The sequence below is a fragment of the Strix uralensis genome, chromosome 2, assembly GCF_047716275.1.
Source record: "Strix uralensis isolate ZFMK-TIS-50842 chromosome 2, bStrUra1, whole genome shotgun sequence".
NCBI lineage: Eukaryota > Metazoa > Chordata > Aves > Strigiformes > Strigidae > Strix > Strix uralensis.
Genome location: NC_133973.1, coordinates 32,277,886 through 32,296,506, shown reverse-complemented (window position 1 = coordinate 32,296,506; position 18,621 = coordinate 32,277,886). Strand labels below are relative to the sequence as shown.

Below are 18,621 nucleotides of genomic sequence, written 5' to 3'. Positions count from 1 at the left end.
AAGTTTTCATCTATTCAATGCTGAGCCCGCCACCTTCTTCCACTATTTCCTATCTTTTCTAATTACAGCCTAAAATCCCTGTTTCCCTCACTCCTCAGTTTGATGTTCTCCAAGTTTCCAGATCCACATAGGTACTGATAAATTCTTCCCACCCCAACAAGAACAGCTGAACTTTCAGTAGCAGTTGGTTTGTATTTCCAGGTATTCCAAGGCTCCTATGCACTCCACTGGAAAAAAGTTCCCACATGACCACTTTGAAGAGAGATGTTTCTCTAGGCCTCATCTGATCATGGATTTGACCTCCTCATGTAAAACAGACCTCACCATCTAGAAGACATGCCATTTTTTCCCAGTTAAGCTTGCTTTCTTATGATATCAAAACCAGAAAGACCTCAACAATTTTGCTTTCTCTCATGAATGAGAGGCTCTTGAATTGTATTTTGGTGTGTACTGTACCAGTTCACAGCACGATTTTATGCCTTCACTGTATCCGCAATACAAAATCAATACAAACAGCACTGATTCCTTTCCGAGACTATCATTTACAATCTTGTTTGTTTAGAGGAACCTCTGAATTCTTGCAAGCAGGCAGAATCAAACATACTGGATCCTTAGCTGGGGACTGTCATCAGTATCTTAATATGTCAACATTTTCAAACAATTTAATCTATTGATCCCATACAAAGGCAATACTCCTCTAAAATCCCCAGAAGTGCTTTCCAGTGACTTGAGCTAACTGGATTAGATATAGTAGAAAGCACATACACTGAGGTAAGAATACAAAAATGGTAAGGAAACCTAGCTTGCAACCCTCTGCACCAGCAAGCAAGATAAGCCCAGGACAAGGGCAGCATTTAACCCAGGAGCTGTGGACCAATGACCTAAGAAGAACTTAGTTGATTAGAATTACTCTAGTTGATTAGAGTGCTCCTTCTCATTATGTCACAAGTGAGATAAACACATCTGGGAAAAGCTGATGTAAATGCTACTGCTGTTACTAAGAGAATATGTTCACCCTGAATTTTCAGCCCGATGTGGTTCGCAATTCTACTTCAGATATAAGCATGATTCTCTGCAAACTAGGTATGGTCCTCAGGCTTCCTTCAACATGCCACTCACATTTTTTCATTGGTCAGATATCAGTGTTATTGGACAAACACAGTCAGGTGTTACACTCACAACTTCATCAGATACTTTTCTATCCGTTGTTTTCCAACTGCTCAGGTTCCTGCTGCTGAATAAGCAAATAGAAATTAACATTCTGTCCTTTTTATGAACTTCCCAAGATCTTGTTAAAATTTTACCATCCTAGAATTTGTCAAACATCTGCCTACAGATAAGATGGGGATTTCCAAGTGTACAGTAATAGATTTTGGCTGATGAAAGGGCAGCCAACTGCCAACAGCCTCTGACCTTTGGATGGTCTTTTAGCATGGCAATGTCTGTGCAGAATATAAATGGTGTAGACGAGCAGCTAAAAAAAGATCAAGGCCAAGTCAAAGTCATGATTAGACAGCAAGTCCCAAATAACTCCTGATTATAACAGAAAGAGATGTTGTAGTGATAGTTTAATATAAATTAATACAGATTAATATATATTCATAATCACAAACTGTCCTGGTTTCAGCTGGGATAGAGTTAGTTTTCTTCCTAGTAACTGGTACAGTGCTGTTATTATTGTTATTATTATTAAATTATTATTATATTTTATTTCAATTATTAAATGCTTCTTATCTCAACCCCCGAGTTTTACTTTTTTTTCACTTCTCCTCCCCATCCCACTGGGAGGGTGAAAAGGAGTGAGCGAGTGGCTGTGTGGTGTTTAGTTGCTGTTTGGGGTTAAACCACGACACAAACGTACATATACATTTTAGCTTTAGCGTCATTCTGGTTTTAAAAAATGTACCTAGCATAAGCTTCAATAAAAGCACTGTACCAACAGGGCAGTTCCAGGAATATTTGAAGACAGCATAAAACAGCACTGCCGCAGAGAGACTGCTGCCCTGTCTCCCTTCATCTCACTTTGTACCAGCCCTAGATTTTGCACAGCCGTGTAGTGAGCAGGAAAACTGAATGCTGGCCAGGCTTCTTTTGGGTTAATCTTAATGCAAATCAGTTCCCTAATCTGGTTCATCGCATGGGTGCACAAATGTTTGGCAAGAGAGGATTTGAGAGAAGGGGAAGGAGAATGCAGAGGTGAAACAAGCAGCCAGAGATAGGACTGCCTTTGTGGCCACTGTCCTTGCTTAAAATACTGCACCTGGAGTGTGGAATCATTGAGCAACACTGACTTTATGACTCTGCAATATTATGAAACAAACATCAGTAAATTTACTTTTCTAAGCAAAAGCAACACTTAGGAAGAAGCCTAAACCAGAGTGAACTGGACAGCTGAAGTGCTGAATCAGAAGAGTTGAGGCTTTCATCCCCAAGTTGCTTATTTTACTCAAGCAGAGTTGACTTAACAAGAAGCGCCACACAATGCTGCAGTGGTTACTGCTGGCCTGTGTGAACCAACTTTGCATTTTCCTGTAGTTCCAACATTATGCAAGCCACATTTCCTGTACATAATCACTTGAGAGGCTAATTAAATAACAGCATTTTAATTATTGAAGACTCAGAAAGGGAATGTCACCTTCTTAGTAAGTGAATGCTCACAAGGTTAACAAGCCACATCGCCAGGCAATAATAACCCTTGATTTAATTTCTGAGCTAACATTTATTAACGTTCTTACAAAGTGAGTGCTTTGGAGAGGCCATACCTGAAAAATCAGAGAACAGAGTTCAGAAGTTATGAAAAGATAAATATTCAGCCTTTCTTGTTACGGAAAGGTTATGATGAATGTAAACTTGAGAGTGTTTTTATTAGTAAAATCCCATTTCTTTAGCATCCTACATACTATTGCCTTGATCCTTCTGTTATTTGTCTTGGTGAAAATCAAGGAAGGAGAATAATACCAACATATGCCAATGAGCTCAGAAACATTTTTTAGTACAAATCAGTACTGTTTGGGGCATCATAATTTAAGCCCAGGTTGGCAATCCACCTAGGCAAGTGATAGGATCCCACAGGAAAAGAGCCATGGACTTCATGGCTGAAGACTGCGAGATTTCCAGGAAGCCATTTCATCATTTAACCATTCTACTTCCTATCTGAAAAAAAAATATACTCATGTTAAGTCCTGCAACAATGAGGTAGCTATATCCAGATGGTGGCATTGAGAATGTAAAATATACAGTAAAAAAATGACAAAACTTTTAAGTTTTGATGAATCATTAGAGACTTGCCTGAGGTCATGCAGGGTATTAGTCACAGAGAGCTGAAACACATCCTGCAGTTACTGAGCAGCATTCAAACCACTTGAACCATCTTTCCTCGCTGCCCTAAAATGGGTATCTCTGACTAGAATGCATTCAGCTATTGATACAATGCCTGTGACTTCATGGTCATGACTTGAAAAGTCTTCTGCATTGATTTAGGAATAAGTACCTCCTCTGATCTCTGTGGCTAACAATAGATTATGGAAGTTGCTTTATAAAATACAGTTTCTGGTATCTCGGCTGTAGAACAGGATGGACATTTCCTTCTTTCCTAGCTGCACCATGGTGCAGATACATCAGAAGAGAGGGATAAAGGGGGTTATGCCCCCTATGCCAAACCCCAGCACTTCCTTTTGGAAGTGCCCACACTCCCTTGGTCATGACAGTCAGGGCTGAATAGGTTCTTTTCTGCTTCAAGTGGCATCTGCCTCTAAGTACTTCTAGCAAAACTGCATACAGATTTTTTGACGTTCATTCTGAGGTGCTTTACGTAGTTTTGCTTTTTATCACCACTTTTTTACACTGCCATGAAGGTTAAAAACTGACTGAATTCTGACTGATTGAAACAGGTTAAAACTGATTGAATTTTGAGGATTATAGGATGGTAAAACTAAAACAAGTGTGTCCTCCTAAGGTTGCTTAAGCAACACGTATCAAGTGATTTAATTAACCTTGCAGGTGGCCTATCTGTGCTGCAGAGGTGGAGCAACTCAGTCTCTGTTGGGTTCCAGGCTCAGATACTGCCTGGCCCAAATGCAGCAGTATTATTTCTAAGGCCATGAAACAGTATGTTTGATTTTGTGCGGCACAGAAGCAATGTTAATAAAAGTTATCAAACCTAGAGCAGCTCCATATAGAAGCAGCTCCACTGTCTCCTGGCTGGACCTCAGCAACTTGTAGAGCTGTCAAGGTGAGCCTCCAAAGTACTCTTCAGGATGTCCTGTAGCATGCATATAGATTGCCCTGGATAATGAGGACTTGACTGCACTTAGTCTTCCCATCAATACATTTTGCTTCCATTTGAACAAATCTGGTAGGTACTAAGCAAAATACTCACTGGAGTCTGCAAAGTTTTATGACCCGTTTTTGCCAGCAGTGGCAATGAAGGGTCTTAACTGTTTCTGGGCCAGGTATCACTAAATGCACTCAGAGGAATGCCCAGGAGACAGTATGTTGAACTTGACAGTGAAAGAAAGACTCTGAAGGAGCCAACATCAGTCACCGCCACAATACTGTGCATCACTTGACTACAGGGACGATGTTTCCTAGGAAAGACCACCACCAGTCAGCACCCCGGACAAAAAGAGGTAGTGAGCTGCACACAGTAAAATTAATAAAACGACACTATCTCACCTATTACAGAAGAACATGAACTGGGCTCTTCTCTTTTTAAAAAATGACATAGATGTTATACAAATACTGGAAAAGTGAGATGAACCATCGACTTCGTTTCATTTACCGAAAACAAAACACACAGACACAGGACAAGCCAGCAGTCAAGCTAGCAGTCTCTTAATGCCGCCCGTTCTGTCACCCTTCATCCTCTTTTAGCAGCTCGGAGGGCTTTATCCAGCGGTCAGGCTGCCAGCTAGGCGGGCTTCTGGCGGGCCCCGCCGGTGCTGCGAGGAGAGGCCAGGCGCAGACGGTGTGTTACGGGACGCGGCCTCCAGGAAACCCTCCCGACGGAGGAGCGCAGTCCCCGCCGGAGCTGGAAGCCGCATCCTTGAGCGCCACCCACCGCCACTTCTGCGGAGGAGCAGGAGACGCGCCCCGGGCCCCACCGCCGCGCCTGCGGCCCCCGCCCCGCCATCGACCTGTCCTGGGCGCAACTCCTCCTGCCTGCCCGGCCGCAGCATCGCGCCTGCGGCCCCCACCCCCCCCATCGACCTGCCCTGGGCGCAACTCCTCCTGCCTGCCCGGCCGCTGCTTCGCGCCTGCGCGCCGCTCCCCTCCCGTCGTCCCCCGCGCGCCGCCGCCCCTGGCCCGAGCGGAGTGGAGCGGAGATGGCGCTGCACGTCCCCAAGGCCCCGGGCTTCGCCCAGATGCTCAAGGAGGGAGCGAAGGTGAGGGCGGCGCGGGCGAGGCGCTGCTCCCTCGGGATGGGCGTTGGGGGAAGGGGGGGGAGGGAGGTCTCCGCGTGGCGGCGCGGGGAAGGTTCTGGAAGGCCGCGGGCCCGGCGGCTCCACGCGGCCGGCGGGGTGGGGGCCTCGCGCTCCCCGCCCCCCGGCTTTGGGTCCCACCCGGCGGCCGTTGCGGGACGGGATCTGCCCCGCGCCGCCGCCGCTGAGCGCGCGGGCACGGGGCGGCGCCTGGCGCGCGCGGCCTTCCAGAAAGCTCCGCCGGGACCGGCATCCCCCCTGCCCCCGTGACCGGAGGGCTGCCCCCGCGTCTCGCCGCCCCGAGGGTGCTGGGCGGGGTCCCGCCGCGTGGCGGGGCTGGGCCGGGCTGCCTGCCTGCCCACGGGGCGGCCGCGCTCCCCGCGCCTTCGCTGTGACAGCGCTGCCGGGAGGGCGTTTTGTGGCGAGAGCTCTTTCATAGGTGGTGGTCAGCAAAATTCAACCGGGCCCTATAGAGGGAGTTCAGGAGTGTCCCGCTTGTTCTGTACGTTCCGTGACGCTTTTTGTGACCCTTTTTCTGTTACTGTGCCCCTAAGGAAAGTACTTTGCCACTGCTGTAGAGTAGTGTAATGTTTTTCATATATTTCTTTTCCATTGATCCATTTTCATTGTATTTAGGGTTAACAATATTTAGGTTTTGGTAGTAGTCAAAGACTGTGCCTGATAAAGCAGAAGCTTTCTTTGAAAAAGTGGACAGAAAGCAAGCAGGGCTTTTTTTTTATTGCAGGGAAAGATAAAAAAAATTTCTGGTTGCTGCTACTTAGCAGAAAGGAAGGTGAAGTTAGCAACTCAAAAAGCCCACTATTTTTCTTTTAAGAATCTTCCTTGCAGACAAAGAATGGCATATGTCAAGGGCAGGGGGAGAGCAGGGAAACAAAGCGGCCTAGATGCTGGGTCTCTAATAGAGAATTCAAGGCCAGAATAGCAAGAGCTGCCTTCTACAAAACAAGGAGGCAGCTGGCATTCTGAGATGTTTGTTTTGTATTTAGAGAGTAAATATTATTAGAGAGTACCTTTCTCCCTTTTCCTGTGGGCCAGAACATGCATTTTACCGTGCTCTTTCCTCTTGAGGCCCTTTCTGGGGATCCTCCTTTTCTTGAGGCTTCCAAACTGAAGCCAGGCTGATCATCTTTTCAAACAGGTATCTTATGAATCATTCTGCTTCTGAATTTTCAAACCGCACGTTTGAACATAGAACTGATTTAAATGGTTTTTGTGGAAGGCAGAGTTGTGAATAAAGAAGTATGTGCAAAAACACGTGCTTACAAAACCCTTGCCCCTCTCCAGTCTGGTATTGGTTATTTTCTATTTCCCTTTGGCATGCCACTGACTTTTTTGGAAGACTTAAGGGATGCAAACTGCACTGAAAATTGAGTCACTGTTCAAATTGTCTGTTCAGAAGCTTATTGTGCCTGCTGAGCTGCCTAGTTCTTTTCTCACTCTTTGGGTAAGCTTTAGTTTCCGTTTAAGCTTTAAGTGAAGTACCAAATCTAAATTAATCTAAAACTTTCATGGACTCAGAAGATTATTACTGTTTTGATGAGAAATTACTAGTTCCTACGAGTCATTCCTTCCTTTCTTTGTTGTTAGCCTAATTCTGAGCAGAACATTTTTCTTTTTAGCATTATTCAGGACTAGAAGAAGCTGTCTATAGGAACATCCAGGCATGCAAAGAACTTGCTCAAACCACCCGTACAGCTTATGGACCAAATGGTAAATAAATACTAAAATTATTGTAGTGTTTTTGAGCAGAATATTATGTTTGAAGGCTAAACCTAGCTTGACGAAGAAGCACTTGTTTGTTTCTTGAGGAAACACATTGGGCTTGTTCTAGAATTCTCAATATAGTTTTTATGGCTATACAGGTCAGACTTTGTTTGGTTAGCTCTTAAGTTATGCACAGTGTACCTGCCTTTGCCAAGTTTTTTTACCAGTTACTGTGTCTTCTTTGCAGTCGTACTGCTATATGGAAGACCTACAGAAATTAAAGACAGTAACTTGGTAGATAGTCATAATGAACATGACCATACCATATCTGGTCAGATACACCAAAACACAAAGTGTTCTACAGTATCAATTAGTTAAATGATGTACTAATATTTCTGAAGAGAAGACTGCTTATTCAGAAATTATTGATTTCTCCTTAATGTAACACACTCAAGCGTTATTTCACAAAAATCTTTTAGGTTCTTAAATTATAAATAGGGCTAACATTTTAATATATATATCTGAAAGTTATGAAACCATATCTGTGTATAAAATTATGTTTGCCTAATGAATGATTTTTTAAATGTTTTTTTTTCCCCTATTAGGAATGAACAAAATGGTTATCAATCATCTGGAGAAGCTTTTTGTTACAAATGATGCTGCTACTATCTTGAGAGAGCTGGAGGTAAGTTTTCTTGCTTCAGAAGATGTCAGTTGAGAACTAGTGTTTCTGTTCATGGGCTGCTATGGTTCTGAATGTTAATAAGGAAATACATGTCACCCTACCAGATGATTTGCATATGTAATTTTGTAAATCATGTACATTTTTCACTGGATTTCAGTAAAGTCAATGGGTTATATCCACCGTGAGGAGTAGAACTCTTTTGTAAAACAGCATTAAGTAGTTGCAGTGATGCTTAATAACTGCCTACTTTTTTCTGCAAAACCAGTGTAGATTTAGAAGAGGGTGTGTCTAGACGAAACAGTGTGTGGAAAACTCTGAATGAAATAGCTGTTGTGTTAATCTCTCAGTGTTGGTGGTTGCCATATTCTCCTGTCTGCTTAGAATACGTTAATTGGATTTAAGAAGCTGAGGATATAGCATCATCCTCCTGTGAATACAGTATAAGTGTTGAAAGACTGACCTGTCCCAACTTTTTCTCTTACTATCAACTTCCTATTTTTATCACAACACAAATAATATTTTACTGAGTTCTACCCTTACTCATAGAAATAGTGTAAGTGTTAAGGATTTCCTTAATGCATTGTGTTAGTGTTTGGTATAAGTAGAATAACTGTGGAAGTCTCAGTTCTGTTTTTAAAAAATAATCTGCAGACTAGTTACTTAATCTAATGAGTATTGCCTGTTACTTGCTGAGATAAAATGACAGCTGCTCTAATTATATTCAAGAATACAGTGTTTTTATTGCATTTCTTTGAAAGAAAGGGGAAACAATGCAATCTTTAAGCAGAAAAAAACACTAGCATTAAACCGTAATTGAGATGTCTACTTTGCATGTTACACATGAATTCAGCTTGAAGGTCTAAACTTCAGGCTGTTTTCCTGTTGCAGGGCTTGATTGTGAAGCCACTGCATATTGTAAAAATAGCACAGAACCAATATCAAGGATGTCTAATTCATGTTGTAGTGGGAATGTTCAGTTCTCTGATTCTGTTTTTTTGATATATGTTTGTACTTTTGCTTATTAGGGAAGTTACCCAATTCAGATAATCCATGCTGCTTTGTTTTCCCAATTTTGTGCATTCTCAGTATATTTAGATACAATTTGAAATAAGAGAGCTTATACTGGATGCACAGAAAAACCTGGAGCTGTAGTCTAGGTGGGATGTTAGTAACGAAGATGTGTAACTTCTTTAAAAGGTCCAGCATCCTGCTGCAAAAATGCTTGTGATGGCTTCCCACATGCAAGAGCAAGAAGTTGGAGATGGAACAAACTTTGTCCTTGTTTTTGCTGGAGTTCTTCTGGAGTTAGCAGAAGACCTTCTGAGGATGGGGTTATCAGTCTCAGAGGCAAGTTACATTGTTAACACAATTCACATAGCTTTAATTCAGATTGTCGTTGGTCAGTATTATGGGGTCATAGTATTGTGAACGGTCTTCTTGCTTCTGAACTAATTCTTTAGATAGAGAGATATGAAGAATAATGGTATATGTTTTGCTGCTTGTGACTGCTTGCTTGCCTTGTAAGCTTTTGCATTTGTTAATGTTTTATGGCCCTTTGAAAAGGAGATAGAAGCAGTATGGATGCATAGTGAAGTGGTGTAGTGAGTATTTATTGTTTGTTGCACAGGTGATTGAAGGATATGAGAAGGCTTGCAAGAAAGCCCTAGAAATTCTTCCAGACTTGGTGTGCTGTTCTGCAAAGAACCTTCGAGATGTTGAAGAAGTGGCATCTTTGTTGCACACTTCAGTGATGAGCAAACAATATGGCAACGAACATTTTTTGGCGAAGCTTATTGCTCAGGCCTGTGGTAAGTAGACAAGAACAGATGTGTGCATGCATCTAAAAACCTTGAGTAGGTTTGTTTATGATCATTACTAATGTCTTCATGTAAGATAAAAGGTAATGGTTAATCAGGTTGAATTGGATAGAATGCTCTAACCTCTGAAATGAGTATAACCTGTCTCGTGTCAAAGTCTTTATTGGCATTGAGGCTCAGAAAAGGTCTGTGTTTTCTACTAAACGTTTATAGAAATAGCTTTCTAGTCTTTTTAAGGCAGAAACCCGTCTTCCTCTTTTTTATCATTAGGAAGATGTATTACACTTCAGATAAGCTGTTACTAATCTCAGCCACAGAACAATGGAAACAAGACTGTAGTTGTGTTGTTTTCTCCCTTTAGATTTCCAAGAAAAAACTTTCATGTCTAGTTTAAGTGTTTTCTCAAAATATTCTGGGTCAGACTCCACTCTTGAATGTGCATGTGTAAATGGATATTCAGACTTCATTAACTAAGCTGCCTGAATAGATGTTGCTTTCTGATTACTACGTTGTAAAAACAAAATTTCTGTTTGTCTTGATGCAGGTTATTAGCAGATTATAATTGCCTTAAATTTAGGCAGGCATCTCAAACCACTGAATTTTTGTACTTCAGAAAAACTCCAGGCATTATTTGTGGTGTCAGTGTTCTACTTTATTCATCAAGCAATACAAATTCATTCTTTTTTTCTTTTTTTTTTTTTTTCTCCACCAAACAGTTTCTATTCTTCCTGATTCTGGTCATTTCAACGTTGATAATATCAGAGTATGCAAAATTGTGGTAAGTTGGAAGTAGTTAGCTTTACTGTATTATTAAGGTAAACAGTTTAATGAAAGTTAATTTTTAGGTCTTTGAATTTTGCAAGTGCCTTTTCTATTCTAATCTCTTGTGTTGTGGCATGCATAATAAATTTTGGTTTGGCACTAATCCTTGTTTAGTGCCCAGTAGCAGCTTTCAGAAACAAAAATCATTAATACTGAAAGTTTACACTAAACCAGATACATTACCTTAATTATACACAGGGATGTTGATTGTGTCGTTGTTGTAGAAGCAATCACAAGATTAGGCTAAGGTGCAGGCTGGAGGAAATGTAGTGGTCTATTCTTGCGTGCTTTTTGTTGTGCCTCAGTATAGCATGTAGGACTGGAACAAGTTTATATCTAGTATGAATTTCCCCTGTGTCTTTTCCCTGTTAATAAAAACAACAAGTTGAGCACAGAAGATGAATGTCACAGGCCTTAACCTGGACCACCAACTAATTTTAAAATGGGAACCTGTAAGACAATGTTTGATGTTGCTAAGTCAGCTTAAGTCTAATTTCTTTATGCTGCAATGAAAACTTAGGTTGCTACATCCAAATAAATGTAACGACTGCTTTTCGTAAAGGGTAGTGCAGCTTTCTGACAATAAATGATCAATAATACGACTTTCCCCCGTTCCGTTTATTTCCTTTCAGGGTGCTGGTATCTCTGCTTCCTCAGTATTGCATGGCATGGTTTTTAAAAAAGAAACTGAAGGAGATGTTACTTCTGTCAAAGATGCAAAAATAGCTGTGTATTCCTGCCCTTTTGATGGTATGATAACTGAAACTAAGGTATGTAGAAGCTCAAAATAAGTTGTTAGATATCTATTTATGCTCATGTGCTCTTATTTTTAGACTTAACTATAAATATTCTTTGCACTTGGTGATTGAGATATTTTTGTTAATATTGAGTTCACTAGTTTAAAAAAGTTCATAGAAAACGCCTGAACCTAATTTTGCTTTATAGAGTTTTTGGAGTTGGGGAGTTGTTGGTTTTGTGCGTTATTTAAGCCAAACTACATGATAGAATGTCTGAACCTCAAGGTTGTCTAGAAATGCTAGAATTGCCCTTTTTTGACTTGTTTTACCCCGTTGCCTTGGAAGGGTGGCAGTATTATAAAACAGGATGACTTAAGGTTTATGGATAGTTGGGAGACAAAATGGTTTGTCAAAAACTCTTAGGCATGTGGCTAATGCTGAATTGATAACGGTGTATGTGTTTTACTAGGGCACCGTACTTATAAAGAATGCTGAAGAACTGATGAATTTCAGTAAGGGAGAAGAAAATCTCATGGATTTGCAAGTCAAAGCTATTGCTGATAGTGGTGCAAACGTAGTAGTAACAGGTGGCAAAGTGGCAGACATGGCACTTCATTATGCCAACAAATACAATCTTATGTTAGTCAGGTAAGTACTAGAAAATCATAAAACATTTATCTACCAGGTTTATGAAATGTACTTGCCATATTGTCTGTTGCCTCTCCAACAAATTAGAAACAAAATATTGCAGACTATTTGGTTTTCTAGTGGATCAAAACCTGAGCTGTAATTTGGTTGTTTCATATGTTACGTTTCTTGATAGTATTTCACCTCTGCATGACAGCTCATTGGGGAGTAACTTGTGTACATGGTACTGTTGTTCTGGTTGAAGTGCCTTTATAGTACAACTGAAATCAAGATTTGTGGATCTAGTAAAAAGGGATGTGGCCTCAAAGGCATATAAGACTATACCATAATGGTTCCATCTGGTCATAGTTCTCATGTGATGCTTTAGCAGTGGTGAGAGATGCCTCTGTGCATCACTAATGTATTGATGGATGGAAGAACTAATTCTTAATATTTTTCTGTCAGTTTTGTGGGCCTTAGATAAAGCACGCTTGTATGTCCTTGAAATTCTACACAACATAAGGTCAAATTGCTAGCAGCAGCTCTCAAGTCTCACACTAATAAGTGGTCCTTTGTTGAAAACTATAAGTTTATTAGTGGTGTCCAAAAAGTTTGAACTTCTGGAAATGGAGCATGATTCTGTAATCTTGCATAACAAAGGATTATCATACAAGCGTTGTAAAGATCAGTTCAAGTCTTATGCACTAGAAGATAAAATTTGACCATGTATTTGAACTACTTACTTGTTTTTAAATTCTTAGAAAATGGCCTTTGCGTAGCATCCCTGAAAATAGATAATTATATCTAAATATATATATCTAAATAGATAATTATATCTAAAAATAGATGAGTGGATTTAACTTGATGCAGTAAATTTTGATAGATGTCATTAGTTTACAAAATGCTGCCAAGTTAAGAGAATGCTTATTCATATGTGTTCACATTTGTTCTGGAAACTTGTTTTTAAAGGTTGAACTCAAAGTGGGATCTGAGAAGACTGTGCAAAACTGTTGGTGCAACAGCCCTACCCAGACTGGTATGGACTTTTCAAACAGGGAGCAGCAGGGAGGGAACTGATGAGGGGATTCACCTCCTAACTCTTGTTTTTCTTTCCAGACTCCCCCTACTCTAGAAGAAATGGGTCACTGCGATAGTGTATATTTAACGGAGGTTGGGGATACACAAGTTGTTGTGTTTAAGCATGGTATGTATGTTCTGTAGAACTCCTAATGCTACTGTTCTAGAAGTACGATGTTCATACGTGTTTTACATCTAACAAACTTAATTTAGTAATGCACATTTCTGTCTGAACAGCAAAGGAGGATGGTGCCATTTCCACTATACTCATTCGTGGATCTACAGACAATCTGATGGATGACATAGAGAGAGCAGTGGATGATGGTGTAAATACTTTCAAAGTACTCACAAGAGTAAGTAGTTAGAACATTACCATTATAAACACTGATCGATGAATCAGTTTGAGGCAAGACTTGTGCTTGCTTTGTGCTCATTTGCTACAAAGGCTATAGCAGATACTTACATTATTGGCTTAGGAGCCTTCTTGAGGTGTAGAGAAGGCTGTGTAGTAGGGAGGTGTAGAGAACTGGGTAGATAAGGTTGCTGCTGACGTCCTTGTGAATACAGTGTACATGAAAGATGGTGCTCAGCATGTACTGCGCTCAATTTTCCAGTAATGAGGTGAGTTCTTGAAGATAGATTAGTTTTACCACTTTCTAATGGCAGTCATCTATTTGTTGTTTCCCTAAATGTTTTGTAATGTTCCTTGGAAACCAAGCACAGAAGAAAAACTAGATAGTTTTGTTTGTCACCGGGGATCAGGAGGAACTGACTGGTTGCAAAGTAAATTTTTAGTTCATTGGTGACGAGACACGCTTTTTCCACATACTACAGATACACTTTTACAGATGGAAGAACTCAGTTCGTCAGAGTTATCTTCTGAGCAGCTTTTGTGGACTTGAATATTATTCTTTCCTTTGTTTTAATACAAAAGAAATTGTTTGTATTTACTTGGAAGGTGGCATGCAAAAAATGTTAAACTTTTGTTTGACATTTCATGTGCTGTACATACCAACACATACACATTGATTTAGAGTACAGAAACATCCATAGACTGTGCATTTATTATTGTCTTCAGGAGTCGTCCTAACTTCCGATTTATGATGATTACTTTCCTGTTTGAAAGACTGGGAGTTCTTAAGTGGATGCTGGTTTTGCCAAAGGATATACTTAATTTAAATTTAATTTTAAAAAAACCCACCCAATACTTTGTGGGTTACACAATACAAAACCACCCAATACTTTGTGATACCTGTTGACATATTAAACTTAGTGTAGAGTAGATTTTTTTTTTAAAAGGTAATTTTAGCTCTTTGCTTACTATTAATAGAACTCCAAGATTTCCTCATCTTTTTCCATTACCATGTTGGGAAATATCATGCAGGAAACCAAACAGACAAAAACCCACCCAAAAACCCAAGACACAAAACATACTGCATTATTATTTTCCTTTTTACAAAATAAGTTATTTTTCTTCAAAGACATTTGGAACAAATGAGTAAATTCTGGTACATTTCTCTTATAATGCATATTTGTTCTGAAGCGGATTCTTAGTAAATGTGTGGGCTAAAGTTCTATTGTGTTCTTCTTGATAGAGTATATATATCTAAAAAATGATATGATGCTTTAAGCTAAACTTTTCATTTTGGGCTGGTCTGTTCACAGGATAAACGTCTTGTTCCTGGAGGTGGTGCAACAGAGATTGAATTAGCCAAGCAGATCACATCTTACGGAGAGGTACAGCAAACGGGCTTTTTGTCTTTTATAGACACACATATATGTACTTAAATATGTGTGTGACTTACAAAAAAAAATACTTATTGTTTTATACCAAAAATACATATGTGTATTAATGCATATAAATCAGTTAAAAATGTGGGGGAAAATACCTCTCTTACGGTTTTTGAAATGCTGACGTGGTTTCCAACTTTCTTTTAGACTTGTCCTGGGCTCGACCAATATGCCATCAAGAAATTTGCTGAGGCATTTGAAGCCATTCCTCGAGCACTGGCAGAAAACTCTGGAGTAAAGGCTAATGAAGTCATCTCCAAACTTTATGCTGTGCATCAGGAAGGGAACAAAAATGTTGGATTTGATATCGAGGTACATAATTTCTCCCATTGCTTGGTGCTCTGCAGTACGGGGTTATATTTTAAAATGGTTCTATCAGTATGAAGTATTTATAGGACAAGGGGTAATGGCTTTAAACTGACAGAGGGTAGATTTAGATTAGATGTAAGGAAGAAATTCTTTCCTGTGAGGGTGGTGAGACACTGGAACAGGTTGCCCAGAGAAGCTGTGGCTGCCTCCTCCCTGACAGTGTTCAAGGCCAGGTGGGACGGGGCTTTGAGCAACCTGGTCTAGTGGAAGGTGTCCCTGCCCATGGCAGGAGGGGTGGAACTAGGTGATCTTTGAACGTCCCTTCCAACCCAAACCATTCTGTGATTCTATGATTAATTTAAATCATTGAAGCTCTGTGTTGCACAGTCTAGAAGAATAACTTAGAATTGTAATACTGAAGTGGGTTTTTTTTCATCAGTAAGCAGTTAAATTCAATGTAGTATAGTGGCCTTATGTAGGAGGTGAAGTGAGCTGCTGAACTAATGTGATGGAGAGTAAATCTTTAGTAATTACTTATTTTGTCTTCCTGCTAATGGATTAGGAATGAAGGTTTTCTGAAGAGAGAAGATGAGATCAGAAGTGATAGCTTGTTCTAAACCTGTAACCTTGAGAAACCTAATAGCTTGCTAGGTAGAAGCCTGAGAAAGTTTTGAATAATGTTTTTCCCCCTGTCTGATAGGCCGAAGCTGCTGCTGTGAAGGATATGTTGGAAGCTGGTGTATTAGACACATACCTTGGAAAATCCTGGGGTATCAAGCTAGCTACAAATGCAGCAGTAACTGTCCTAAGGGTAGATCAGGTAAGCTTGTAAGTAATTTAGCATTTGAACTGAAACCTTTAACTCAGTGTACAGAGCATTAATGCAAAGTATGAGAATCGTCTGGGAATGGAAGGTATAAAAATACGATGCTTGAAAATATGGTTTGTTTATTTCTGAAAGCCAGGAAGTAGTTCAAGAGCTCATAATTTGGAATGTTATAATGTTGCCGCTTCCATAGGAGCGCTATTAATGTTTCTTTTTTTCTTAAGATTTGACAGTTGATACTTGTATCTAGAAAGTTATCCTAACTTGTAGGAACGAGATTTAACCCAAGAAAACCTCTCATATATTGTTTTTACATGAAAATGCAACATTTAGGAAGAATGGAGGTTATAATCTTAAAATAAAAATCTTGACTTTAAATACTTTGTGGAACTTCAGCAAAAATGTATTTGCGTGTAAAATTTCTGTAGATTATTATGGCAAAAACAGCAGGCGGTCCAAAAGCCCCTAAGCAACAAGGACATTGGGATAAGGATGACTGGAAAGATGAGCCTGAAAAATAGTGTGCAGTAAGCTCTGTTTCTCTAGCAGAGAGGTACCTATGTGTGTGAGTGCATGTGTGAGTATATTGACAAGCACATGGCAGATCAAGCCTTTCCTTAGAACACCTAACACTGCTGTCTTACTTGTGCTGATCGCTACGTTTTAGTTTTAGGAGTAAATTAATTTGCACAAATATAAATTGTCATTGAAGGGATGACAAGTGCAGTTTTAGTTTTACCCTACTTGCCACTATAGGAAGTGCAGAAAATGAGCCTTTAACGTGCTTGGGCTAGTGCAGTTTATGCTTTTAAAGTCTGATGTTTAGACTCAATAGTTCAGAACAACAGCTCTAATTCTGCTCTCTGTAGCATGCATCCTGTAAACCAGTCACTCGTTAGCCTATTTAAGCACTCACTTTTGGTAGACTAACTGAAGTCTTAATTTGCATGCAAAAATAAGGTAAAAGCCCTTTTTTTGTTTATCAGAGTTCAACTTCTGTCATTTTCAAGAGAAAAAATAACTAAGGTGTGAATATCTAGGGTAATAATATTCACTGGTTTAGGTTCAGATTAGGGAACCTGCATGAATTTAGTGAATGCTGACAGCATCATATGGCTGTAAGTAAGAATGGGGTAAGAGTCTGATTCTAACCTTACTTTTTTCTACTTCCCTATTATCTTCAAGATCATTATGGCAAAACCAGCTGGTGGCCCTAAACCTCCATCAGGAAAGAAAGACTGGGATGAAGACCAAAATGATTGAACAATTTAACTGTACTTCTGCAGTGACATGATTATGTGAGTTTTTTACTATTCCAGTTGGAACCTGTCATGATGTTTTGCTCTGTTGCCTTTAAATTATGAACTGTGTCCAGTGGAGTGCAGAACTTCAAACACTTCAATAAACGTACTCACTGTTAAAGTGTTAACTGTCATTTTATTTGGACTTAGAATGACATGGTTGTTCCCAATATGTGAATATGCAGGCCTGGGTATGGGGATGAAAGTGTGTGGGTGTTGTGGGCTGGCTGCCAGATGCCCCTTCCTCACCACACCAGAGGCAGAAAATAAGTAGAAAAAGCTCATGAGCTGAGATAAAGACAGGGATATCACTTACCCATTACTCTCTCAGGCAAAACAGCTTCAACATGTGGAAAACTTACTTAGTACCAATTAAAATTAGAGTTGGAGGATGAGAAACAAGAACAAAAACTAAACCACCTTCCTGTTCACCTCCCCTTTTTCTCAGGCTCAGCTGTACTCCTTCATTCCTGCCTCCTTTACCTCTTCCCCACCAGGCACTGTGGGGGCTGTGGTCAGTCCATAACAGCTCCACTCTGCTGCTCCTTCCTAAGCACACTTCCCCCTTGGCTGCAGCACGGAGATCCTCTGTACAGGTTACAGACCATCAGGAACAACTGCTGCTGTGTGGTCCTCCAAGGGCTGTAGTTTCTGGCAGAGAAACCTGCTCTGGTCTGGGCTCCTCTGCATAGGCTGCAGCTTTCTCCAAGGCACACATCCACCTCCACGGCTGGGGGCCTCCAGCTGCAGTGTGGAAGTGCAGCAGAGTCCTCTCTGTGAGCTGCAGGGGGACACCCTGCTCCAGTGTGGTGTCTCATGGGGCTGCAGGGGATCCCTGCTGGGGTACCTGTTGCACCTTCTACCCTCTCAGCTCACAGGGCTGTTCCTCACATTTTTCCCCCCCACTCCTGGGCAGTGTTTTGCCCATCCTTACACAGGCTTTCTCTGAGGTGCCACCACCTTGGCTGAGGGGCTCACATGTGCCCCACAGTGGGTGCACCACTGGAGCTGGCTGTGCCCTGCACTAGGCATGCCCAGCCTCTCCTCACAGAGGCCACATCTGCAGCCCACCCCTGGCCTTGACACCTGCACACAGTACAGTGATGGGGGAGCGCACAACTGCAGGGAAGCATCGTCTGTAATTGTTGCAGCACTTTGTGCTCTTACTTATCTTACCCAGTATTTGGGTGCAAGAAGGCAAATGAATGTTGAAATAATTAAGTATGGCAGCAGGGCTGTGGTCCATGCTTACACTTGTTTTTGTTACATGCATTTATTTCACCCTCACCCTTCAAGTCTCCACGCTACCAAAATGGCAGCCTGACAGCCATGAACTGCATCTCATTCTAATGGCCTTAAAATAAACACTGAGCAGCGATAGAATCTCTCAACTGAAGCCCCTTGTTAAGACTCTTCTTGGAAAGTAAACAGCTTGTGTGTCTCAGTAGCTTGAAAGGAGAACTGCACTTGAAATTCAAGCCACT

The 18,621-nt window shown here is 40.9% G+C and overlaps 1 protein-coding gene across 3 annotated transcripts; it reads left to right on the top strand.

The window, feature by feature from the left end:
* The first annotated feature begins 5,256 nt into the window (after positions 1–5,256).
* Positions 5,257–17,258, top strand: CCT8 (chaperonin containing TCP1 subunit 8). 3 transcript variants are annotated; one of them, XM_074858147.1, is made up of 16 exons: positions 5,257–5,384; positions 7,061–7,151; positions 7,751–7,830; positions 9,028–9,177; positions 9,458–9,638; positions 10,364–10,425; positions 11,102–11,239; positions 11,676–11,854; positions 12,803–12,869; positions 12,950–13,037; positions 13,148–13,263; positions 14,576–14,647; positions 14,849–15,013; positions 15,711–15,830; positions 16,265–16,363; positions 17,022–17,258. In XM_074858147.1, exons 1-15 carry the CDS (start codon positions 5,325–5,327, stop codon positions 16,355–16,357), a joined length of 1,662 nt encoding a protein of 553 aa, XP_074714248.1. In that variant the 5' UTR covers positions 5,257–5,324; the 3' UTR covers positions 16,358–16,363; positions 17,022–17,258. The 3 variants fall into 3 exon arrangements, with proteins under 3 accessions (XP_074714248.1, XP_074714247.1, XP_074714249.1); XM_074858146.1 differs by having other exon boundaries at positions 16,265–16,389; XM_074858148.1 differs by lacking the exon at positions 16,265–16,363.
* Positions 17,259–18,621: the final 1,363 nt, after the last annotated feature.